This window comes from Molothrus aeneus, chromosome 1 (assembly GCF_037042795.1).
Source record: "Molothrus aeneus isolate 106 chromosome 1, BPBGC_Maene_1.0, whole genome shotgun sequence".
In the NCBI taxonomy this organism is placed as follows: Eukaryota; Metazoa; Chordata; class Aves; order Passeriformes; family Icteridae; genus Molothrus; species Molothrus aeneus.
Window position 1 is genome coordinate 85139448 of NC_089646.1, and position 26483 is coordinate 85165930.

The following is a 26483-nucleotide window of genomic DNA, read 5'->3' on the forward strand; positions in this document are numbered from 1 at the left end:
CAAGCTGGATCAGTGTGTAGGGAGGGCAGTCATCACGCCATCCTGAGCAGCGAGAGCTGACGTTGGATGAAGCTGCCAGGTAGCTGAAAAAAGGCACAGAAGGCAGCTGATACCCACTTTTCAACGGTTTGTGTTTTTTTTAGTCTGTATCTGGACTTCAAGCAACACAGCGCCTGAGACAGCTCATCTGAACCACGCTGTATTGCAATACTCACTCTTCTCAAAGAAAAAGACTCCACTGAGCAGCAGAATGCTGCCAGTGTCGCAGCCAGGTCTACAATACAGAGCTTTTTTGTAACATTGCACATTTCTTTCTGTTCAGATATTTGAAATACATACATACACTTATATATCAGTTCTTTCTTTTCTGAGGACACCTTTGGCTTTTTTTTTTCCCTGATGTGACTTCTTCATCTTGGAATGATGGGGATCTTTCTAGCTTATATTGGATTCATTTTCTTTTCAGTTATGTATATTCAACAAGGACTTTCTACCCAAGGTAAGATCATTTATTGTCAAATATGTATCTGTCTGGTTTTCTATGATAAAACAGACCGAAAACAGGCTGGGGGGGGGGGGGGGAAGGAAGAAAGGGGAAAAGAAGAAAAACAACAAAAATGTGTAAGAGATTGTAAGAGATGAGAACACCAAGCATCAGGTTTACATTTAGTTTGTACAGACAAGATTGCCTATAAATAGGAAAAGAAGTGAGAAGTTTCCCCAAAGTAGAAATAGAAAAAGCTTCCTTTACCCAAATGTAAAGAGGGACATAGCAGGCACCTTGCAGAAAAGTGAAGGGGTGCTGGGGAATGGGCATGCATATGTTTGAGTTGTGCATGTTGTTATAGAGGCATGTTTGCATACAATAAACACCTACCCGTGCATGCATAATTATTGCATTCAGACCAAGTACCGGCTGGCTAAACCTACTGCTTCTCTTAAAATATTGCAGTCTCCTTCCGTGCTGCTTTCCCTTTCCTCTCTTATTATCCTGCAATCCTCAGAGCCAGACCTTCATTCCTATTCCGTGAATATGTTCATTTCTACCACTCTCATTCCCACCAAAAAAAAAAAAAAAAAAAAAAAAAAGAGGGAGAAAAACACAAAATCGACTTCTTTGAACACCTCCCCCACCCCCGTCGCCATCCTCCCTCCCTCCCTCTCCGCCGAAAGGCGCGCCTTGCATTCCAAGCAGCCCCGGCGCTGCAGGAGCCGGTTGTTCGGGACCCCGAGGCTGCGGCGCCGCCGTCAGCACCACGGACAGATCGCGCCCGCTGCCGCTGCCCCTGCCTGGTCCTGCTCCCCTCCTGCTGCCCCCTCCACCGCCCGCTGCCCCTGCCTGGTCCTGCTCCTGCTGCCCCCTCCCATCGCCCCTGCCCGCTGCCCCTGCCTGGTCCTGCTCCTGCTGCCCCCTCCCACCGCCTGGTCCTGCTCCTGCTGCCTTCTCCCACCGCCCCTGCCCGCTGCCCCTGCCTGGTCCTGCTCCTGCTGCCCCCTCCCACCGCCCCTGCCCACTGCCCCGGCTGCCCTCCCCTGCCCGCAGCTCCCCATGGCTTCGCGCTTGGCGGTGCCACCGGGGGGATGCCGGCAGCGTTCCACTCCGTGTCCCCACGCCACTCACGCGTACTGACCAGGAGGGGAGAGAAGGAGCAAACGGAAAAGAAACCCCAAAACAAACTTACTATCACCAAACACACAAAATGCACGGTCCTTTTGTCAGTTTAAGTCGGTGACTAGCAATGGCTGGCTGGTGGGGGTGGGGGTCTGAAAAAGGGACACCGTGGAATTTAAAGCTAGCAGCTTTGAAAGTATTTCTTGCCAGGACAGATGTAAGGGTAAAGAGAAGTAACACTGGTTACCAAAATATCCCACCAATTCCAGGTTGGCTAGGAAGACTGTATATAGAGAGGGGAAGAGGGGAGGAGACAATGAGCAATATTTCTTTTGCATCACATTTCCTTCAGATCATTATGTGCTCTAGTCAATCTGTAGCAATTCATAACAGAAAGCGACATTGCAGAGTCTTTCCAATTTTTCCTCTTCTTGAAACACCGCATTTATTTATTAGATTGTTTGTCTGCAGTCCCCCTCACTTGACTATCATGATTCATTACGTTGCACAATTTTAAAGTGAGTGATAGGAATGATGAGAAGGAAGTAAAGATTGAGACTTAAAGAATTACTGATGTCTTGGACAATGTCTATCAGCATTAGCTTTTATACCAAGCAGTGATAAACTGAAATGGGCAGATCCTGTTGAAGGACTGAGATACAAATATGAAGGTTAGTTCTAGAAAGTGTCTGCTGGGACTGAGAAACAGAAGGTGAATTGACTTTTGGTCTGATTATGCAAGCAGAGGTTCTCAGAATCTGAGTAACTAAGTCAGGTAAGGCCTTTAAAAAGGACATTTGAGGAGTGATTGTAACACTTACTCAGAAGAGTACCCAGAGGTGCCTGTGCCAACAGCTGCTTCAGCTAGCTGTGGAATGTTTAACAATTTACAGATCTACAGCTCAGCCCTACAAAATACAATAAATCAGGCTGATTTTTTCCTCTCCTATAGTGGTCTTGTACAAAATCCCTCAGTGAGTCTGGTGAAATACTGCATTCTGCCCAAGGGTATTTGGATCTAATTATGTGAAACTTCACCAGCTCATGGGAGCAAGCAGGGGGATCTATAGCATTTCCCATGAGCAGAATTGAGAGTGTAAAGAGGGTGGATTTGTGCATAAGAGAGGAAAAACATACCCGGGTGTGAGAAAAACTGGGGGAGATAATGTGTGGCACACTCGAGAGATAAAAAATGAAAAGAGTGGGAATAAGAAAAGAAAACAGAGAATTTAAAAGGGGGGGAGTGGAAGGAAACAATAAGAAAAAAAAAAAACCACAACACAAGAAGCAGAGCATAAATTATTAGAAGGTAGCAATATGTTATGCATTTGTTTTACAGCAAAATTCACAGAGTTTCCCCGAAATGTCACGGCCACTGAAGGGCAGAATGTGGAGATGTCTTGTGCTTTCCAAAGTGGCTCTACTTCAGTGTACCTTGAAATCCAGTGGTGGTTTCTGCGGGCAGCTGAGGACCAAGAGACTGGAGCTGAGGTGACAGGAACTCAGGTACTCATCCTTTGGCATGGGGTCTTAAAACCATCTGGAGAATGCTACAGAAAGGATGGGGAGGAAAGGGGAGAAGGAAAGAAGGGAAGAGCAGAGGGAAGGAGCAGAGAGAGGTACTGCATTTCCCTAGAGACTTAATTTTGACTATGAAATGACAGAGCAGGAACCTGCAGAGAAAAATGCCCACCTCAGGGGTTGGTGCCTTTAGTGTCTGTCACTTCCACGATGCAGCTAGGGCTGTTTACAAAACAATACAGGTTTTCCAAAGTCTGTTTCCTCACACCCCCTTCCCCCCTTATTATTATTATTATTATTATTATTATTATTATTATTATTATTATTGCTTTTCCCTATTTAATTTTCCCTTGGAAAGCAGCTGTTCAAAGACTGCTCCTCGTGAGAATTTTATATTTCCCATGTGGCAAGATCCTACACGTGCCTTCCAATTTCCAGCTAGCGCAGTGGAGTTGGCAGCCCTAACTCCGTAAGCAGTTGCCACAGGAGGGCACACGCAGGAGTGGGAAGGGGAGGCAGGGGGGTACCAATGCCCATAAAGAAGTTAAAACCCAAAATCAGTCAACAGCGTGATTTCATCCTTCTAAATGGGACAGGAAGGGCCATGTCCATTCACACTGCCATGCCGCTGCTGTCTCCTCATCGGGGGCGACAAAAGACGCCCATGCGAAGCGGGAGGGCGGAGGGTCCGCGGGTCCGCGTCCCTCGGCCGCCCGTGCCGGCTTTCCCCGGCTGTCCCCGGCTGTTCCCGACTCTTCCCGGCTGTCCCCGGCTGTTCCCGGCTGTTCCCGCCTGTCCCCGCCTGTCCCCGGCGCGGCCCGCAGGTGGCAGGCGCGGCGCGCCGCTCCACGGGCTCCGCGGCGGGGCGGGAGCGGGAGCGGGAGCGGGTCGAGGGCCGGAGACCCACGGCGGCGCTCCTTTCCTTGCAGGTGGAGTTCCTGCCCGAGCGGGACCTGGACAACGACGGCACGAAGATCAGCGTAAGTGTCGCCGCAGGGCGCGGGCAGACCCCGCCGGCCGGGGGTCCCTTCCCCAATGAGGGCCTCCTCATTGGAGGTGCTGTTCCTGCCCCGCATCTCCTCCTCATCCCACCGCAGACTGCGGGTGGCTGGCAGCCCGCAGCTCAAGGGTTGGACTCAATGATCTTAGAGGTTTTCTCCAACCTAAATAGTTGATTCTATAATTCTGTGACTACTTCCTTGACAGTCCTGGCAGAGGGTGTCAGGACAGCTTTTCCCCATGAAGCCCCCACACCATTGGACACGGAGGCATCGACCAGCATGGTCGAGGCAAAGTCCATTGGCAGACCCTGTTTGTACCTGTGAAAAATTCAGCCTGCACCAATCCTTGCATTTCTTCTCATTTACCCTGGGCAACTGCTGAGCCTTCCTTAGCACACCAAAGTTGCTAAGGCTGAAATTTCAACCTTAAAACCAACCAAAGTTGGTTTTAAGGCTGAAATTTGTCAATGAAGCTGCACTTTCCTTTAGTGGAGTGTGCAGCTGCTTAAATGGGTGTTTTCTCAGGTCCATACCTGCTGGCAAAAGGAAAGCTCAGAAAGGCTTTGGACAAAATCTCTCCATTGGGAGCAATCTCAACTCTTCACCACAGAGACTCAGTTTTACAAAAGAGAGATTCTGACACCAGTTACCAATCTGCTGCTTGGAGATTAAACCAGAATATTATCTCAACAGAATTATAAAGCAGCGTTGCTCTATTCCCCCTGCTGCTGTTCCCTGCAGGGAGAGGATGCCTTCTGCATCCGACTCATGTCCTGAGTCAGGCACAGCCAGAAGGCTGCTCCTGACCTCAGAATAGGTCAGGTCCTCCTCCCTCAGCATCCCAAGAAATGTGTGGTGGTGGGATGATGGTGTGGTGCTCACTGCAGTGGAAAGACACAGATACTAAGCAGATACTGCAGCATGAATATTCCCTTTGAGCCCAGAGGGGTTTTCCCTTTCTCTGGCATAATCGCTTTGGAAGTGCTTTTTAGCTGCAGACAAGGCTTTAAGTACCAGCAAAGCTTAAAACAGCAACAAATAAAGGGGAATAATTTCTGACAAATCCTTTACTCAGCTGTTTTTTGTTGCCTGCAAATAACAAACCAGATAATTACATCAGGTCAAAGTACACCTAAGTATAGCTGAAGAGCATTTATAAATGAGGACTCAGGTTTCCTGTGTTCAATACAATACATATTCTAGCCGTGCAAACATTTTTGTGATACTTCTCACCATTGACTAGAAACGATTTGTGTGGTGGAGCATATCCTCAGTTGCATTTGTAGACTATCTTACAAATGAGGCTCACATGTGGTCCTTAGATACTATTCTACTAGACATAGGGCTAGGAGATAATTCATTCCTTATCAATACTGGCTCATTTGAAATCCCTGAAGTAATCCATAAGAACTGAGACACAATATAGACTGTAAAGCTTGTCTCATCTTTGAAGTTACAAATCTCTTTCATTATGTATAATATTAATTCATGAGAAGATATTTATAGTGCTCCTATAAGCTTGCATAAAACATTTCTTTTATATTTGTAATAAAAACAGTCAATATTAGTAGATGTCTAAATCTACTTTTTATCTACATTTTACAATGTAGCCTTTTTTTTTAAAGGCATACACAGCTCATTAGTACTAATATAAATTATCATAATGAAAACTAAAGTACATTGAATAAATATTTTTTAAAATTATAGGTGTGGGCTGAAATACACCATTTCTATCTGTTCTAAATGAGAAAGCAGCACAAACTGAAAACATGCATATGTGTTGCCTGCAAGAATTTCTAAATTTCAAATGCAAAAGTCAAAAAAATTCTGTTTTTAACCAGGGCTATGCAGCACTGTTAATTTTCTGGGTCTAATTTTCTGGGTCTTGCATAGGAACAAATGAAGTCACAATATGACCTACCAATACTCTTTCCATTCATATGAATCTTCTTTAATCCTTTTGCTGAATATGAATTGTTCAGTAGAGATATATATTGTTATTGAATTTGATTTAAATAACTATCCAGCATTTTCTGTGCAATTAATATTGCATACATTATGCCAGTAAGTCTGTAATCTATACTTTCAACTCAGTTTGCCAAGTATAAATTCAGAGCTGGGTACAACACAACAGGCTATAAAGTCCATCCAGTACCTTAAAGCAATGACATATTCACGAGTATTGCTCTTCAATTTATCAAGAAGGCATAATAGGTGCCTTGCCAACACTGGTTACTACAGTAGGCCAAGCTGTCAGAAGCAATATATTGTACAGTTCCCTATAACATGTGTCTAGCTTCTATCTAGTGGTTCTCTATTTTTGTGATCTACCATGTATTCATCATCTTCATGTCTCCTTATTAGCTGTCAATGATATGACACGAAGCAACATTTGCATTCATGTTTATGAAACAGTGGAAGTAAACCAGGTTCAGAAGTTCTTCAAAGCTGAAGATTTATATCCCATGGAATACCTTTTAACTGGCTTCCTGTGGGGCAAAAGATATTAATTCAGATAGAGAATAATAGAAAATTAATTAAACATAAATTCTCTGAAGTGATGGGCATACAGAAAGGAATCTGTGTTAACTTTTCCCAATGCATCTTAATACCTGTCACACATTTCTGGATGTATAATTTACTCATGTGTGTTTTAATTATCAGAAATAAAAATATGTTATGTTGCCCTCAGATATTAGAAGTATTTAAAAATAAATCAGGAGCCTTTTTTTCGCTGGCAACTTTTAACCTGTGCTTCTAATAAGTACACAGATAAACAAGACAAAAGAAACAACCTGACACAATATGTCTTGTTATCATTAACAGAAAAAAATACCAAAAATTTAGACACACTTGAAGGAAACAAACTGAGTGTAAAATATAGTTTCAATATAGTGAAGAGTACAAGCTAATCTAATAAATAGTAATTTACATGGTTTAAATCTTCATCTTCAACAAAATTGTTAATGCACTAGTTTAGAAACTATTCAATGAAAATTCAATGAAGCCAACTAACTGGAAAGGTTTAACCAATTAACTACATGGATACTAGGTTTACATAAGAAAACTCATTAAGAATGTTCATGATCTTAAGCAATTAATTGGAATGAACATGGTAGTTTGGGGTTTTTTTTCTGAGGCTAATTAAATTTCAGAGCAAACTATCTAAGCAGATTTGGAAAGAAGATGTCAGGCATCCTCACAGATACAATTAGCCATACTCATCCTTGATGTAACTTCCCTGCAGTAAGCACAATCACACCATTGAGTAAATTGGTGCTATGCACATAGAGTTTTTCCTAAGAAAGAACTCATGACAATGTTTTCTTTTCTTTTTTTTTTTTCTTTTTTTTTTTTTGTCCTGGAAAATTTGCAGACAGTGAAAGTACAAGGGAATGACATCTCCCACAAGCTGCAGATTTCAAAAGTGAGGAAAAAGGATGAAGGCTTGTATGAGTGCAGGGTGACCGATGCCAACTATGGAGACCTTCAGGAATACAAGGCCCAGGCGTTTCTCAAAGTCAATGCTAACAGCCACTCTCGGCGAATGCAAGCCTTTGAGGCATCCCCAATGTGGTTGCAAGACATGAAACCTCGTAAAAACATCTCAGCAGCTGTCCCAAGTAGCATCCACAATTCTGCCAATCAGCGTGTACATGCCACCTCCAGCCCTGAAGCAGCAGCCAAAATCCCCAAACAAAGTCCGCAATCAGGTATGGTAAAGCATTTTGAGCTTTCATTTGATTGCTTACCAGCATGTAAAAGGAGGCTAAATCAACAAGGTAACCAGGAATTGTGACTAGGAAGAGTGTGGTGCTCATTTGTTCCTCCTTCTCTCTGCTTCTATTCTTCCTGTTATCTCTTTACTTCCTAAAATCTGGAGAATAAGTTTCTGAGCAGAAGAAGCAAAAAACCTTAAACTTCTATACGTGGATTTTATCTCTACCAGTTTTACCCACCTAAGGCTAGCTCTCAAATCAAAGCTTAGTTTTCCCTGTAGTGTATGTGGAGAGACAGGGGCATGTCAGTGAATGACTCATCTCATTTTAAGATGTCTGTGCATGATAAATTAAATAAAACACTCATCCAGATGTGTTTTTTCCTAAGTTATTTTACACCAGTCACCTAACATATCTTCAACATTTGTTAAAATTAATCTACTTTCACTGACAATCCTGTTTTCATAAGGAATTTGACTTCTAAATCTAAGCAGACCTTAGAGACACCAGATAGTTTCTCTGTTGTGCAGGCTTTAGAAAGACCATGGGTGTATCAGAGAGTGTGTGTTTGTCATCTTCAAGTGCTTGATCATTGGCTTTGAATCAAGGATTAAAATGACAGTGCCTCCATTGTCTGTCATGTAGAAATTAACATTCTATACATTTTGTTGGGGGGATATTGTTCATGACTGCATACATAACCTATAATCAATATAAATTTAAATTTTCTACATTGATACCATAAAATTCACAGTGATGCAAAAGTACATGAATATACAGGAGGTGCAGTTCTATATGATGGCAATAGAGAAACAGACAAGATAAAAAACTGAGATGTTGTAAATGATTAAATATCCTCTGGAAAACAAATTGTCCAACTTTAAGGGTTTCTGAGTTATTTCTATTAAAACTGAGGGCCAATGTAAGGCACAAAATCACAGCATACCTTAAAATATGTAATAGCAGCTAATTAACTCTGATGCATCATTTTTCTACTAGCATGTTGTTAAACAAAAACTGTGAATACAACAAATTTCACAGCACACCTATTGTGAAATTACTTCAAAGTTACAGGCAAGAAAAGTTAGAAAGACTTTTTTATGAGGAAAATGCATTTCCTTACAGCTTGGAACAATATGATTTTTCATATAAAAATTCTTATTGCTGTTAAAAAAGGTGATGCATATACTATCAATATTTTACCTCTGTATACACTTTATAAAATTTTTGTAAGTTACATTCAGTCTTCTTTCCCTGAAATGGAGCCACTTTCCTTTTTAAGCTCTTCCAAAAATATCTAAGCTCTTAGAAGAAAATAAATATTTCACTTGATTTAAAACCACCATTCTACCATGGCTTTCCTTTCAGATAAATATATACACTTATTTTCTATTGGACTCATGCACTTCAAAGCAGCAGACTTTTCCATAAAGGGAAAACTCTGCTTTCTATTCCATCTTATGTGAAATTAATTAAAATAGTCAGAGGTTTATGAAATATGTAGCAACAAACTGTACTGCATTGCAGCTGAAGTGTGCACAAAACAGCTAATCCACTAAATAATTTTGGATATATAATTTACTTTATAGTATTATGTCCTTAGTCCAAGCAATGTCTTGACTGATTACTGGACATTTCTTATTTGATATCTTATAGATTATTACATGGAAAGGTCTCTGTCAAAGATTAAAGATTTTTTTTTTCTCTGAGAAAAAAAAACTCTTTAATTTTTTACTTGAGCAAAGATTAATGCAGATCAAGTACAGACAATCCTAATCAAAAATAATTCAGAAATTGAACAGATAAAATATCATTTAGTTATTAGTTCATTTTTTATGACAAAGCACAGACAAATGCTACATTCATCAGAGGTGTAGCTTATCTACTGAAGAAATAAAAGTGTACCAGGAATTACTCATATGCCTAATTTTGATTTAATGGTCACTTGCTACACAAATTATTTGTGATATTTTTGACATCAGATTTTAAACATCAGTTAAACGTTTGAGAACCAAGATTTACTTTCCTTTACTTGAGAATATCTTGGCCTGGCTCTTCCAGCTGTGGTGAGATTTGGATTTTCATTCCATTTTACAGTTGTTCTACAGTAATAGAAATACCCACAGGAGCACAAGGAAATGAGGAGTTTTATCTTTATCTAACTTAGAGGAGGAACTGCAGTTGAGGGAGGGGATATGTCAGTTGTGAGACCTCAAATAAAGCAGAAATGAGGTTTCATAGATGTTAATAGTCTATCTTTTTATAATACAGAATCAACACAACCTCCTCACCTTATCAGAGTCTTCTCCTCTTTAACATCATGCTAACCATATTTATGCATGCATGTGTGATTACATTATATGTAAGCAATGTATTCATCCAGCCTAGAACTTTGAAACACGTTTGAATACAAATGTATCATAATTAAGTACATATTTGTACTTGAAAGAAGTACAGGTTGTGATGTTTGTGCATGTTGAGTAAAACATTGACTTCAGCACTACTGCTTGAAGAAAAAAGTACTACTAACTCTAGGTAACTGTATCAAATATTCCCCAGTATAAAGAGTTGGTATGTAGTTATTGGCAAGCAATACATTTTACTGCCATGCTCACAGATTATTGTGCAATACATTTACAACAATGGGAAACATGACATTGTGGAATTATGGGGAATTCTGTATTCAGCTACTGCTGAAAAACTCAACTAATATATAAAAAATTGACTCTGATTATATGACTATTTTGTCCCTAAAAATTATTTTTAAAAGATAACACTCTACTCGACTTCTTCTATCCTGAAATACACTGCAGAATTTTGTTTATTTCTTAACAATAGATATTTACTTTGTAGCTCTGTAAAAACATTTTACAGTCACTACCATTTTGAAACATCAGCACTTCCCAACTGAACAGTTATTTCTGCTGTTGTCTTACTCTGTTCAAAAGTAAGAATTTCAGTGATAACTGTCTGATATAGCCACAGCTGAAAAATTAAAGTGCTACGAGGACCATTAGGTATTTTGCACTGCTCTGAAAAATATTATGTGAGTGTAAAAAAAATAAACATTTATTACTGTAAGCATAATGGAGATTCAATACAGGAAAAAATAGCTAATGAGAACATCTCCCACAGAGTCTTCATATAATATACTAAGAAGCACTAAATAACTATCTCAAAGTCAAAAAAGTCAGGAAAGCAGAAGTTAAAGCCAACACAGCTTGACCCTTTCATTTCATAATTATGGGCTGCAGCAAATGAAGTAACCCATCACAGCTTAATAGGAATCTGAGTAATATGACAGAGTAATCTGCATACATCCAAAAAATGTCCTATGCAGGTGGAGTGACAGACATATTTTTTCCTGAATTATTCATAACAATCTATCTTAGTCCAAAGGTAAATATAGTATAGAGTTATAACAAAGCTTTGCAATTCTAAGGAATTAAATGGGGTCCAAGAGCTAAAATGAATTCAGGTGAAAGGAAGCTAAATAATCTCCAAGCTGCAGCAAATGTCATTGTTTCATGGACACAAATCTAAACTAACTCTGCTGTCTGCATTCAAATCACTCAACATTTATAGCAACAAAACCAGCTGAAGAATTTTTTGTGCTGAGAATGAATATATCCCCCAAGCTCTTCCTGTTCTGCCAATGCTCTGTTAAAGCACTCAAAGCCATTAGTTGCTTTTCAGACTCAAGAAGATCAGTCTCAGAGAATTACAAATGAAGAAGTGACAATTAGGTCAATTTTCTGCCTGCTTATATACAGACTCTGCACATTTCTAGCAACTTCTTGTTCTTTCATGAAGTAACAAATTCATCTATTAAGCTATCTACATGCCAAAACTTCCTGTGATGATGGCAGAGTTCCAATGAATTACTTGAAAAGTAACACAAAGGAGAAGGTGGTACTTACCTAGGCAGAATGACCTGGATTCTCGGCATCTTAAATCACACTGAGAAGCTTATCATCAGGCATGAATGCAAAAAAAAAGAGGATAAATTTTTTTTCTTCACTCTGTTCATCCTGATAAACTGAGGACATTATTTCCTATCTCCATTTTTATCTAGAGAATCTAGGAAACGTTTGTCATCAACCTGTTTTAAGCACTAATTCTATGTCCAGTTTGGAATCTTTTAGGATATAAACCAGTTTCCATTTTGGGTTTTTTTTATTATTTTTAATTTATGTTCCATCTCCTTTCAAAGCAGAGGAACAAAATGTCTGCTCTAACCTCCACCAATGTGACAGCCACCATTACTGCTTTTGTCCCTAAAAGAATCTTTGGTTTTCATAGTTACTGTTTTAGAAACTGAGTACCCATAAGTCTGGGAGGCACCAGCCATTACTGTGATTGTGGCATAGCAAAATGTCATGTCTCAGTTTTCTTTGGACTTCATGAAAGCAAAAACCCAATACGGTTTTGTCCTTCTTGTTCTGAAACTTATTCAGCTGTTCTCAGAAATGCTTGCAAAAACATTATTCCAATTTACACCTGTATGCACTGCAACCTCTCTTTGTACTTGAAATATACACTTTGATTCCCTCTTCATGAAAAGATGCTGCTCTACTTCTTTTAGCTTCTCAAAATAATGGAATCAATTCAAACCATGTTAGTTGATGTAGCCCTAATAACTAGTTAGCTCTTGACCTTGAAACTGTAAACATCTTTTGAGAAGTGCTAATGTGCTCTGAATGAATTAATTGACAAAGCAACACCTTTAGAGCAGCTAACCCTTCACCCTTTGTTTTTTTTAAGGCCAGAAATTCCAATGCAAAATCAACTCAATAATGCCTTATGTTTCTTTTAAAAACCTCACATCTTAATTTCTTGTATGTGTACTTACTGATAGAACAAAATGCATACAAGTACCTAAAATCCTGTTCCTAGTGCTTAGTTCACCTAGACCCAGAAACAAACTCTTCTTGGTGTATCTGCAGTTCTAACTCCTGTCAGAAGCACGCAATTATCAGCTTTTTGTAGCCATCCCTCATTGCCTTTGCCAATGACTGATACTATACCACTGTAAATTTCTATTTATTTCTATCCCTCTTATAAAAACTCAGGTTTGGGAATTAAGAAGAGAGAGCAATTACCAGCCAGTACTTGTTCCTTTCCTTTGTTTTACATGTTTGAGCAGTTGTGCAATCCCACATGCCCATACCAGACTGAGTACTTGGGTATGCTTCATTACAAACATATTCTTTCTGAAATCAGAGATATTATTTTCAACCTTAGTTATGCCTATGTTTAAACACTAATAATGAATCACAAGAGAAAATAATGGTTTTCTGAAATATCTTGAGACAATATTTGGGATTTGCTGTTAAATACATGACAGCACCACTGTAACTCATATTTCTGTAAAAACGATGGTATTTGGATGCTGCATTAGTTATTTTTTTCTTATGAAGCTGTTCATGAAGTGAGAACAGACACAGTTGAAACTAAATGTACAAAGTCTAAGAAAATAATTTTGCCCTTTACCCATCTACATTGTAGTTAATATAATGCATATGTACTGAGATCTTTCTTATTCTTTTAGTAACATTACCAGTGTTTCACTGTCTGTCATTGCTACATATCACCTAATCATATATCTTCCTTCCTTTTAGCTGCTTAAAATAAACCTTTCAGACTAACCTCATGTTTAGAACAAAATTCACATACAAAGATCTGTTAATAGACCACTCAAGAGGTCCCAGAGTAGCAGAATCACAGTAGTTCTGTTCTACATGCCCGATAAACTTTCTTTGGTAAATACTACTAGAAGTATTGCAGGTGGGCACACATTCAGTAAACAAAGAGAAGAAAATAAAGGAAGAAGAGGGGAAAAAAGGGTGGGGGAGAAGCTGTGTTGATTTGTTTGTCAGCTCACTCAAATTGCTTTTCATTGCTTCACAATCAGACAGATTGCACTGGGTCATCAGAGATTGCAGCATATGTGACAGGGCCTGCTCTTGAAATAACTGATGGGATTTCCTTGCTTCAGAACACAACCCATTTGTTACATGACAGATATACAGCAAAGCAGAGGATATTTTCATTTTTTTCCGATGAGAAGCAGGAAGTTTCCCTTCTATGGTGTCCTACTTCATTATGAAAATTCCTTGCATCACATAAAATGGAAAAGAATGGGTGCAATTATCTGCTGGCTGGAATGGATACAACTCTGCTGAAGTCTAAAGGATGTCATTCATCTAAAATAGCAAAAAATTTGGCTAAAGGATGAGGATGAAGATGAATTCTCCTCTACTCATAATGTGAGAGTGAATTACAAGAAGAATTGAAGCTTTGTTCTCCTTGTACCACCTGATAAAGTTTAGGACAGTAAAGGTTTCTGGGAACTGAATGAAGGGAAGAAAAACACCTGAAAACTGCTCTTTTCAGCTCATAGATTCAGGGGGAGAGGGCATTCTTGATGGTGGGTTTTGTTTCTTCAGTTTTTTCTGTGTGCTTTTTCTTCACCTTTGATCAACTTTTTTCTAGTGTTTCTCTTTGAAACCTTGGCCATTGACTAGCTAGAAAGCTCCTAGTGTTTCTCTTTGAAACCTTGGCCATAGACTAGCTAGAAAGCTCAACAATATCAGTATCTTCTTATTCTCTAGAGAGAGATTTTGTATTTTATTCAATCATTTAAAAGCTTCAAAGATATTCCAGAGATTGTTACTATATTTATGCTAGAGTTGTAATCAATTCTTCTTTGTTGATGATAAAGCTGGATGGTATTTGAAGAGAAGCTAATGATCTTGCTGCCTTCCTTGAGAAGATACTCCAAACTCCAGTTTACTCTATCATAAGGAAGTTGCCACTGTACTTTTTTGGCAGTGCAAATTGTTATCTTGTCTGTGTGTGGGTGTTCTAGTCAGATCCATCTCACTGAAGTTTGATCCCCCACCTACTCACGACTGTTACTATCTTGGAAAAAAGCTGCCTAATTTTCTGTGAATAAAAATGTGAAAGTTATTTGCACAGCCCCATTTACAGTGCTTCAAACATTCAATCTGTGTGTTCATCAACCAACAAAAATACAAAGAAAAAAATCTGGATGCTACTTCTGCTGACATTCCTATTTTTACTGCTGTTATTACCTTATCTGCTGTTGTTTCCTGTGACACTGACTGAGGATTTTGGCCACCAAATCACAGCCACGGGGCAATAAGGATTATAAAAATGACTTCAACAAGGCTTCAGAAGACGGTGTATCCATCTCCAGTTCATTCTGTGCCACTGAAAGAAAAAGTTGAAAAGACAAGATATTTTGTCAAGGAGCAGCAATAAATCAATCATGAAGCCAAGAACTAGCAGTAGGTCTCACAGGGAGCTATACATTCAGAGGGTGCATGGCCCTTTAGTAGAATTATAATGTTAGATAATATGACTTCATAGGTTTGGGCCTGTCTGAAGTGTTGACAAAATAACAGGTCAATTACTTATTGTGTACTTTTCTGAATTATTACCACACATTCAATATTTACCATTCAGTGACCATCTTTTGCCTGAAGAGTCTTTGAATATTGATTAATGATATTTCATGGTTATGATTGATCCCACATCTCAGATGTATTTGGCCAAATACTTTGAGTTTCATTCTCACAGTCCACGATTTTCAAACTAGTGTATTGTGGTTGTAGGGGTCATTTTTAAATAATTTTATTTGGCTCTTGTTTTGTTTTTTTTGTTTTTTTTTTAATTTGCAAAACAGAAATACCAAGGGTGAAGGCTTTGGACTGTGAACACTGATTTAGCTCTAGCAGTTTAAAATGTTGCCAAAGTATTTGTCTTGCTCCAATCAGCAGTTATTGCCCCAAATCTGGATGATAGGAGGAAATAGGTGTCCACTGCTCAGCTTTTCTAGTTCACAGTGTCAAGCCTCTATATTGCCTTAAAGGCATCAATGAGAGCTGATAAACTAAAACAGGGCTCTTAAACTGAGAGAGGTGAAAAGATGGCATGAGGTTTGCTAGTATCACTTTTACTATTGGGGATTTAATTTCCATAAGAGGGGGAGGAAGAGAGATGGAGGCACTATCATCTTAAACTGCTCCAGCTAAAGCCATTAAAAACTTGTGAGTCATAGCTCTTAGACAGAGGCACCTTCTGTTAGTCATTGTTCTAATCTCTGTAACAACTGCATTATTCACCAGGCAAACAAAGGATCAGAGGAATGGTCCCTGCCTCTAAACACTTGCTATCTAGGAATCAGACAGAGGAAAACACACTCATCCAGTGGAAACATAGCTGAATTAAATGAATATAGTTCCTATATAAATGATATAAACAGAAGGAGACCGGGTTGACCGCATGTAAAACATAAGCCTAAGTGTTAGGTATGAAAAATGAGAAAAGGGGAACTGCATGTCACATATTGAAATATTGACAAAAAATCAGAATTTCTGATTATGTCTGTGTTACAATACCTTCTTTGCATATGTTTTTCATGGCAGTGCTCTTGAAGATGATAGTGTAATATTAAGTATCACCCACTTAAAGTTTCTTTCCAATAGATGAGGAAATTAATGAGATACAAAAAGCAAAGGGGCAGAAGGACAAGTGCAATTCTCTTTTTCTTCAAATAAAAATCCTGTTGTAACTTTATGGTATCTTTTAAGAATGGCTCCATTTACTGTTTAATTAAATGTGGTGTATATCAAATATACACAAATTTATATACACAAAAATGCTGAGCAGTTTGTGTTGGAGGCATGTTTAGCTGGCACAGCACAAGCTGGCTACTAAAAAAATGAGTCAATTCAAGCATTTTTGTTAACAGCCTAAATTCCACCTTCATTCAGTAGAGGGCATAACGATATGAAAGTATAGTAATGATATAAAAGTATGAGGATGAGTTACCACAGAACAGTCAGAAAAAACTGCATTTGCTTTAGAATCAGCCATTTTGTACAGATAAATACAAATGCACTAGTTTATATATTTTCTGTCACACTTAAGAAAAGGTCTAAGATATTTTTTATCCATGGCTTTGAGAGATAGGATGAAAGAGAAGAATGAGAGAGAAAAGTGCCTGGTGTTGATAAGAGCAGTCAGAAAAACTACTGCCAGTTGTTCTGAAACAATAACAATTATCAATTGCATTTGGTTAGGCTTTCAACCCTCCCCTTCAGCTTTTAACTAGTGCAATAGGCATTGTTTCCTGGACTGCTTCTCACACAAGTTTTATTTAAATAGCTAACACTGATATTTCACAGACTATATGCAAACATCTCTTTCAGCAACGCTTTTCCCAAAAAGTACTCTTGGACTGAAATAGAAACAGCTGAAGTCAATGCTTTACTTACACATGTGAAAAGATTTTAAAACTTTGCAGGTCCAAACACCAGCTAAAGAAAGGAAGAGAAATAGGATGTCTGCTAAAAATGGCTGATGTTTGGACATTTGTGACTGTAGACAGAATGTCATTCTCCTGAGAAAGTCAGGGAAGGTGGAGAAACTGGCTAAGTCAAGTACACTATCCATTTAAGCTTTCTGAAAAGCTGTGTTCAAACTCATTCACTTTTGGCTATTTTCATCAGAAAAGTACAAGCATCTATAAATGTTGATGAACTGCCCATTTTAATTATATGTTTAAGGATCTTACATCTCCCTCCTGTCTGTTCAAGGCAAAAGGATGACAGGGTTGAATAATTTTGGCGACCTCATTTTCATCTTTGAGAAAGACATTAGAGATTCTCTTAGCTTCTTCATAGTGCATGATGGCCCAATTAGGAAGCCTGGGTCTACTCATGAGGCTTAAAAATGAGATAGGAACAAGAGCACTTTTTTAGGAATTAAACAGGGAATGATGACACTCACATATGTTTTAGTAGAAAGACAAAAATGACAAGAATTAAATATTTCTCTAGGTAGGAGTTAATGTCAGGAATGATGTAGAAAGTAATCTGAATGTAAAATTCCAGTTTATTTCACACCAGTATACCCTTAATTCTACTTCTGTCCATCTTGGCTTTGCAAAAATGAAGAAGTCTTTCAAAGTCCCACTCCTCTTTCCTTCTCCTTTCATGCTGCTATCTGTTGTCCTTTTATAGTTTTGCTATGGCTTGTTCTGGACGGCTGCCTGAAGCCAAGTATAATTTTTTCTACATGCTACCATATTTGAAGTCTCCTCTAGTATTTTTCTCTTCCAAGTATTTCCATCTCTAGTTTGCATAGAGCATGACCTGAGGTGTAGCTGGCAGCAAGGTAAAGGCTGTGACCTGCCTTAGCCCACAAAGGTCTCCAGAAGTTATTGTGGCGCAGATTTCTGGAAGAGCTCTCTCCTCTGTTTAGGGCTGGAAAGTTGTAACTTCTTCCTGCCCCATTACAAGACTGAGCAGCTCTGGGTGCCTTATCTAGTAAAAGCTAAGGATTAAGCATCCATCCAGAATCCCATTTCTCTTTCTCATCTTCTCTTCTGGGCATCACTAACAGAAAAGGAATAGATATCAGATAAACAGAGCTACATGCTGAATGCAAAGTCTAAGTAGACTTTGGGGAAATTCAATGTGTAACCTGTTTTAAATTTCTTCTGGTGTGTGAGACAAATTCATTTGCCCTCTGCAGTATGTGATGAGCAAATCACATTATTTTAAGCTGATTACTGTAAAACCAATGGAGAAAGATAAAGTAAAAGTGTAAAAAATGGGGTCTCCATTGAATATGAATGATACTTACTTCAGTCATTCAGTTCCCCAAAATTAAACACAGATGACTGAGCCCTAAAACACAGTTGAGAAGTCATTCCCCCAAAGAAGGAAAGGGGATTTTACATTTGTGGATTAGAAAATTTCTTCCTGAGTGTGGGTATATTTATCCCATCACTATAGAGGAGATATACACAATCGTGAGTTATGCAATTCAGAGGAATAAGAATGATAGCAATTGGTAGGCCAGAGGAGAAGTATCTATTTATTGAAAACCTGTGTGAGACATATTCAAATAAAACTTCAAATAAAATCAGTCATACTTGGTTTTACCTGTCTTTATGGAAATAAAACTGTACATATCATCCAAGTAATCTTATGGTTCATTTATGTCCCCAGTAAAATTAAGGCAGGTATCACATGAACTTTTATTTACTTTTCCTAGAAATAATACAAAATTATGATTTTGTCTGGGTTCAACTGGGTTCAATTTCAAATCTAACAGTAAAAAGCAAAGCTAAATGTTGCAAAACCAGGCATTTAAAGACGGAAAACCTCAGCACAAATTCCTGAAAAATTAAGCTTCCAAGGTTTCAACAGCTCTGTAATTTCAGATATCAGTAGAACAACAAAATTACCTCCTACCCAGCACAGTCCAAATATATGTCTCTGAAATATATGTGTTGATATTTTGGCCTAATGTAATCTTTACAGAGAATCTGGGATGAACTTTTGTGTGACTGGCTGTATTTCTCCTGTACTGATCAGCACAAAGCCAGGACTCTACTAAGGCATTACTGTTAGTAATGTTGTGATCAGTGGGTTACTACTTAAAGGAAACTCTAGGATACCCTAACTAAACCTATATGTTTAGTAAAGTACTAAAGAAATGCTGTTGAATTTTCAGATTCCTTCTGTTATTTGTAGGAGAATACACTGTCCATTGTACACACAACTGTAAGGAGACAATTTTCAGAGGCTCTGACAGCTATTGAGGCTCAGTATTCTGGATGCTATTACATCCCAGAGAAATCCTAAACCTTACAAAGCACAAGGAATGCCAAACTTGCTAAACTTCAATTCTGGCAGATGCAAACTGTTTGAGACCCAGGGTGGTTTACCGTGTAGGGTATTCTTACAAATAGCAAATGCTAAAATTGTAGTTCCTGAGGCAGCTGCTTTGTTCACAATTCAGTGTTTCATCCAGTTGTGAAAATAAATGGGCAAAATTATTCAACCAACCCTGCTTGCATCCCCAAATCCCATGTATCATACACAAATTTTGTCTGATCAATATCTTAGTGAAGGCAAGGGATCATGCCTGTTTGCATTCAGGCATGGAATGAGTAACTACCTTTTTGATAGACAGCTGCATTTTGCTAAGAATTTATAACTTCTGGTGGCTTTATTTATAATTAGCTGCTCTAAAATTCATTTCATTAACACAGCAAAATTGATGCTTAGCTCTGGGGTTCATACACCATGAGCTTTGAAATACAAGCAAGCATTTGTGACAGAAACTTTTTTTTATTTTAAACACTAGTGTCATAATCATTTATCACTATTTTTTTCTTTGTTTTCTTAAAATTTAGGTCAATAACAAATTCGAATAAAACACATTTTCAAACACTTTAATGTCATGAACTAATCTTTCATGCTGTTGCACAAAAACTCATCATCACATGCCTTTGGCAGTACAATATTTGTTTACAGGAGAAAGCTAAGTATTTCAGGGACATTTGCCCTTTTGGATATATGTTAGGAGCAGGAAATAAAAGACAACTAATGGGGATTTACATATCACAAGAAGAATTTAACTGGATCCCCATGGCTGACAGGTGAAACTGTGAAAGTGGTGAGAATGTCTGACCCACACATCAAGTGGAGTTTAACTAATAATGTAGAAATAATACACACATACATTACATGACAGTTCTTCTGAGTGAATGTCTTTGAGGATTACATAATTGCAGTTCAGCTTTACCCAGTGTTGTTGACCTGCAATAAAATTTCTTTTAGCTCTCATTATGTTAATTAGAAAATAATGCTAGAAATGGTGGGATAATGAGTAATCAGTTTATCAAATCCACAGTCAGATAGACAGCTTTTAACTTACATTAACATGCTCACAGTTCAGGTGATACTATTCAAGTCCTAGTCAGAATGGTAGACTAAAAACACACCTGCATGGAAGCCTGAATTTGGATACAGTGTGATTGAGCCTCTGATTTAAGCATGCTATGACCTCCAGATTCTAAGTCAAAATGGAAATCTATGAATACTTTTTGTCACTTTTTTTTTCAAGATGAAAAACAAAATAATAAAATATGGGCAAAAATGGCAGAACAGGAAGAGGAAAAAAATATGAAAAAGCTGCTTTTTTTGCTATGTTCTTGTTCTACCTTTGCAGCTTTGACTCTTGCAAAATCTAAGCAAATACTTAGGTTCATAAAAAAAATACAATTCTTCTTCTCTGGAAAAGAAAAATGAAAACTGAGTATTTTACTTAAATTTTATTTCATAAAGCATCACTGAAAAGGTGAGAGCACACTCAATAGCCACATATGTCACTGTATATTTCAAGTCAATTTTGTGTGGGTTGATGTATGACCAAAAGTTTATCTGTTTGGATTAAACAGCATTTTAGAAACTATTAAATCAGATTAAGATCTAATAACCAGTTCCCAAAACCTTGCAGAAGATGCTGTCTGTTACAGTTTTTTTCCAATAATCCTAATAGGCCCTTTTTCACATAGAAACTGAATTTTTTTAGTTGTTATTTCCCCTATTTTTTTCCAATATGTTTAGAACTGGTTTAGCTTGCACCTACTGCATGTACTCTAGTCTAAATCCCCTGCAAAACAAACAAACTTGCTGTTTAGAGAAGAAAATGGATGCAGAACATGTGAAATTAATTGGAGGGATGTAATGGTTTATTCAGAAACAGAATTTTTAAATAAAAAGTTTATGTGTATGCATTATATATTACCCCCTAATTTGGGGTTCCACACATTGCTTTATTGAAAAAAGAAAAATGAAAACAAAAATCAGAAAATGTTTGTTCGGCAGATACGGTGCTGCTTTCCTCACTGTGACATATTTTAAGTTAAACTTATTTTATGTTATACTTTTTCTTTTCTGCACAGCTTTAAAATTCTCAAATTGTAACATCATTAATTATTATAAAAACTCTTTTAAAATATATTCATGAGATTCTTCCAAGTTCCATTATATGTATTTTGTGCAGAGAAAATTTATCTCAAAAAACCACTTTAGAGTTGTATTGAGACATATTTCCTTAGTTCAATTAAAAAAAAATTGAATAAAACAAGTAAAAATAATTCAATACATCAGGAAATGATCTAACACTAACAAAGATTCTAACTCAGTTTTGCTAACCTTGTTAGGGAAAGAAAAGCCTTCATAAAGATCTGTCAACTGCCAGCTTTTGCAGAGAGATTGAACAAAGTCATGCTGCAGTAAAACCAAAACCAGAAATTGAACTCTTGGGTTCAGGATCATTAATATTATCTGTGTGAGAACAACACACAGCAAAAAGTTGCAGCAAAATTGCTTGTGCATCTGCCTGTTTGTAATAGAACAAGTGTCCTGAGAAGCACAGCAAACTACGGCAGTGTACTAAGAGTAAGGTTATCGGACAGGCAAGAGAACAGTAGGGCTTCCCAATCACATCTTGTTTCAGTAGAAACTAAGCTCAAATCTCCCTTGGACTTCTCTTGGGAAAATGTTATTAATGTCTTTGAGACAAGTTTTCATTTAAAAGTTAATATTTATTTAGCAATTCAGTTCACACATGTATAATTAAAATATCACTATTGCTAAGATATTCTTGTGTATATGACAGAGGACTAGGGATGTTTTATGGAAAGAGCTATATATGTAACATCTCACACCACATATTTAGCAAAGCAAGCAGTGTTTATCTAAAATCTGCGATTTAGTTTAATCCCCATTTCAAAAAACGAAAAAATTACTAAAGACAGGAACAGAAAGACTTCTTGCTTCACTTATAGTTAGCAGATACATAGAACAGTGTTACATCTGAAAACTTTAAAAAAATTGAGCACTTGTCTGGATTTCTTTTTGCTTTCATTGTGTATATTCTTTATGATAAGATAAATGTACTTTTGGGGGCTGCAATGAAATCCACAATTTAGTTTAATATTAAGTTCTTTACAAAAATATCTTATACATGATTAATAGATTAAAGAAAACCCCAACAGTGTATTACAAGTCCATCATTCATTATGGATTGCTTATAACACCATTGTTACCCTGCTATAGGACTGATGCCTGTAACCATCAATAATATTTATCCTTTTCAAATACATGACACAAATATAAAATCTATTAATCATGCATCAAACTGTTATAAGCTGAACTTCTACTTACAGTGCTACCAAATTACTTTTATAGTTTTGACCTCAAGTAATTAGTTTCAAATTCTGAATGTAATTCCAAATGATACAGGGAGTTATCAAGCACTGAGACTTGGCATGTAAGACAACTAAATACTCATGCCCTTAGTGTGTGAACATTTCAGTTTAATCAGTCTAGCCTGATTGGTTTCATTCTGCTAGCACGCTAAAGTCGTGGCTTTAGAAATAATTATACAGACCACTGTTTTCATAGCTTTTTAAAAAGAAAACAAAGTCTGGGATAATATAATTTCTCAAAAAATATATAGTCCAAACCTTTTGGCAGTCTGTTGCCCCCTTGTAAATAGCACAGTTATTTGCCTGTATCTCCCCCGGTTATAAGAAAACACTCTTTAGCCACTGGATAACTTCTTGTTAGCAGTCAATGATGTGATGCTGGAAATGATTTTGTAAAGAACACTCTGAGATGGAAGGTGTTTGGTTTTGTTCCTCTTGGTTTGTGGTTTCATTGGGTAATATTGTTTAAAAAGACAAGGAAAAAAAAAGAAGCAAATCAAAACAAAAAAAAAAAAAAACCTCCCTGGGACTGAAATACTTTGTATGTGTTGTTGTTTGCAGTGCATGCCAAGACATTCATGGGCACCAGAGCCAACCTGGCGAGCTAATTAAATAAATAAATGTATATGTTTAAAACAGCCTTATAAGGAGCATTGGAAATCTGCAAGATGAGCGAATATCTTATAACTTCTTCCGCAGGTGCGAGGATAGCTACAAGCCATGGACTTTCTGTCCTGCTTCTTGTTTGTGGCTTTGTGAAGGGTGCTTTGCTTTAATCTAAAAGTGCTGACTTTTTCCAATATCACTTTCTCTTCTTAAAGCAAAGAGCAAATCGCCTGTAAAATCCACGGAGCGGACAGCAAAGTTGACCCTAACCTCCAACCACCACTCTGCACCCAATGTACTCTAAATCTCTACACAAGGAGCACCTTCTTCAGGAAGTACAAACAAAATTACTAAATAAATAAAATAAAATAAAATAAATATTATAAAAAAGAAGAGGATACCACATGTTTTCTTGATATATCTTATTTTCTTTGGCTTATCACTGATACTTTATTTGAAGAGAACTGGTGTGATGTAATCAAACGTTTTGTAACAGCAAGACCTAGTTTCCTTTTCTTTTGGCGAGGAGAAGCCTCATCCTTAACTTCTCAGGGGTTGGCCTGTGAGTCCTCAGTTTTACAGAATTTACCATGGATGACATTTGGTTTCCTACGCTGAAAGAATCGTTCCAGCCTGGAAGCAAAAAGAGGCCAAATAATGAAACAAACTATAGTGATTGAACATAAATAGAATACACAAAAACTTTATCAAAAAGTCTTTCTTTCTTTTCTTTTTTTTTTTTTTTGCATGAGGAATAGGAATATTCTACTAAGCAGCTCAGCAGACTAGGGGATGTTGTTTCTGAAAAACATATAAGGATATATTTTTCTTTTAAGATTTTTTTCTTTTTGCTTTCCAATATATTATTCTTTTCACCCTTTGAGGTTTTTTCCTGTCTTTCTGTTTGTTTCTTGTTCAGTGATGGCAAGTACCAACTTAGGCCAACCCCTGATGACTATGTGGAGGTTTATATATATACATCCCTTTTTTTGTGTGTGTGTGTGCGTTCTATATTTCAGTGTGTTTTCTCTAATTTTGCAACTGCTGTATATGCAAAACCAACTTAAATTCTGTAAATTGCTTACAGTCTGTGTGATATAACTTCAGAGTAGACATACTTTGGTCCTCATGCAAGCCAGTTTTTAATATTATCTATATGTCGTGCCACCAAGAAACATCTTTATTTTCTCTTTTGACAAAACACCACTTTTTAGTTTTTAATTCAGTAATGTGTGGATTTTGTAATGCATATCTTCACTTTGACTGGTTTGACCCCCTTCAGCCCTCTGTTTACTCTGTAAATGCACATTAAAATTTGTTATGGTCTCTAGAAAATGAATTCTTTTAGTTTGTATGTTGTGTTGGAGTTCAGATGCTGAAAGTTCTTTGAACTTGTGATGTTTATAGAAGATGAAGTGATTCAATCACTAGAGACTGTAAAATGCAGGTTTGCAGTCAAATACTGCACATAAAGGAAGGTTAGAAACAGAAAACAGACAAATAAACCAGAACATGTCTTTAAGGAAGTTCTTTTGGTAAAGAGTTTTAGAAAGTGAATTTCTTACACTGATAAAATATATTTGCATCACAGCTCCTTCTACATGGCCAAAGAAGTGTCTTTCTTTGCTTTTTCTGAAAGTGGATTGTCATTACTCATTGATATTCTTAATTAAAATACTTTTTGTCTGTGAACTGAATGTGAGAATTTTGCTGTTGAATGATGTAATATGTGTTACATGAATTACATTCATTAATGCAGGAAGCAAAAATTGCTACCATTTGCAGCTGCAATCAGGAAGGTTTTTTGCTTTTTCCCGTCTTTCCACTGATGCTGAAAAATTCACACCCTTTCATTTATCAGCACAGACAATCACATACACCACATGCTTATTATGATCTATTTATAGCAGCATTAAGTAGCTGCAGTGTGGTCAGCTGTGTGATTTCTCCTCACTTTGTAAGTACTGCAGAAGAAATTTTAAAAGTATGTTTATAATCTCACCAGTCTGTGGTCTACAGGCCTAACATTTTATTTCAAAATGCTCGTAAGTCTGATGTCTTCCCCCATTACTTTCAAAGGATAAAGAACAAATAAAGGCATAGAATCAACATTTTGTTAACCCAATGCTTCAGAACAGGGTAACATATTTGTGCAGATCTCATTTTCCATAAATTCTGTAGTATAAGCTTGACTGGGAGTAGTCAGTCTTCAGTTTTAGACAAGTCTTAGCAGTAATAAAGAGAGCAGAAGTTCGGCATAATACAAAAAAAATCAGGTGTAACCATCAGTAGAAATAAAATTTCTTTTATTTCAACATAAAATTTATGATCCACTTAGAATGTTGTATATTGAGAAAGTTTTTCTCCATAGTTATAACAGTTTATTAGGCTACTGACAAAGAAATTAAAAACTGCCCCCATTAAAATGTACCAAATCAAAGTCAATATTGTGGATCAGAGAGGAAACAAGGAGGAAAGAAAAAGTCAAGGGTTGGAGCTTTTTGAAGTCTCGCTTTCTGAACACACCTGTGGAACCAAACTTTGAGGGTTCTGGAGAAAAATCTCCATTTTTTTTCTGAAATGGATATCTATGACTGGATTATGTGAGAATCTCTTGCTTGGAGCTTGGAAACTTCAGTTTCCATTGGTCTTAACTGGAACCAAATGCTTAATGTCACATTACTGTATTGCTTACTGTATCCATATGTCTTGTATGAATATTCCATGTATGCACATAGAGACTACCCATCATGGCATATGGAATTTGACAGCACAGTTTAACCTCACATTGCTTAAGTTGTTACTATGTAAAACTGATACTGTGTTTTGCTTTATGCTGTTAGCTGCTTGGATATAAATCACCATGTACTAGGAATTCAAATTAAAGAACGAGCTGAAATTAAAAGCAGAATTCAAGATCA

The 26483-nt window shown here is 37.5% G+C and overlaps 1 protein-coding gene across 3 annotated transcripts; it reads left to right on the plus strand.

The window, feature by feature from the left end:
- Positions 1-26483, plus strand: VSTM2A (V-set and transmembrane domain containing 2A). 3 transcript variants are annotated; one of them, XM_066560131.1, is made up of 5 exons: positions 1-499; positions 2952-3118; positions 4063-4113; positions 7511-7847; positions 23518-23649. In XM_066560131.1, exons 1-5 carry the CDS (start codon positions 421-423, stop codon positions 23562-23564), a joined length of 681 nt encoding a protein of 226 aa, XP_066416228.1. In that variant the 5' UTR covers positions 1-420; the 3' UTR covers positions 23565-23649. The 3 variants fall into 3 exon arrangements, with proteins under 3 accessions (XP_066416228.1, XP_066416221.1, XP_066416212.1); XM_066560124.1 differs by lacking the exon at positions 23518-23649 and adding an exon at positions 23656-26483 and having other exon boundaries at positions 3-499; XM_066560115.1 differs by lacking the exon at positions 23518-23649 and adding an exon at positions 23778-26483 and having other exon boundaries at positions 4-499.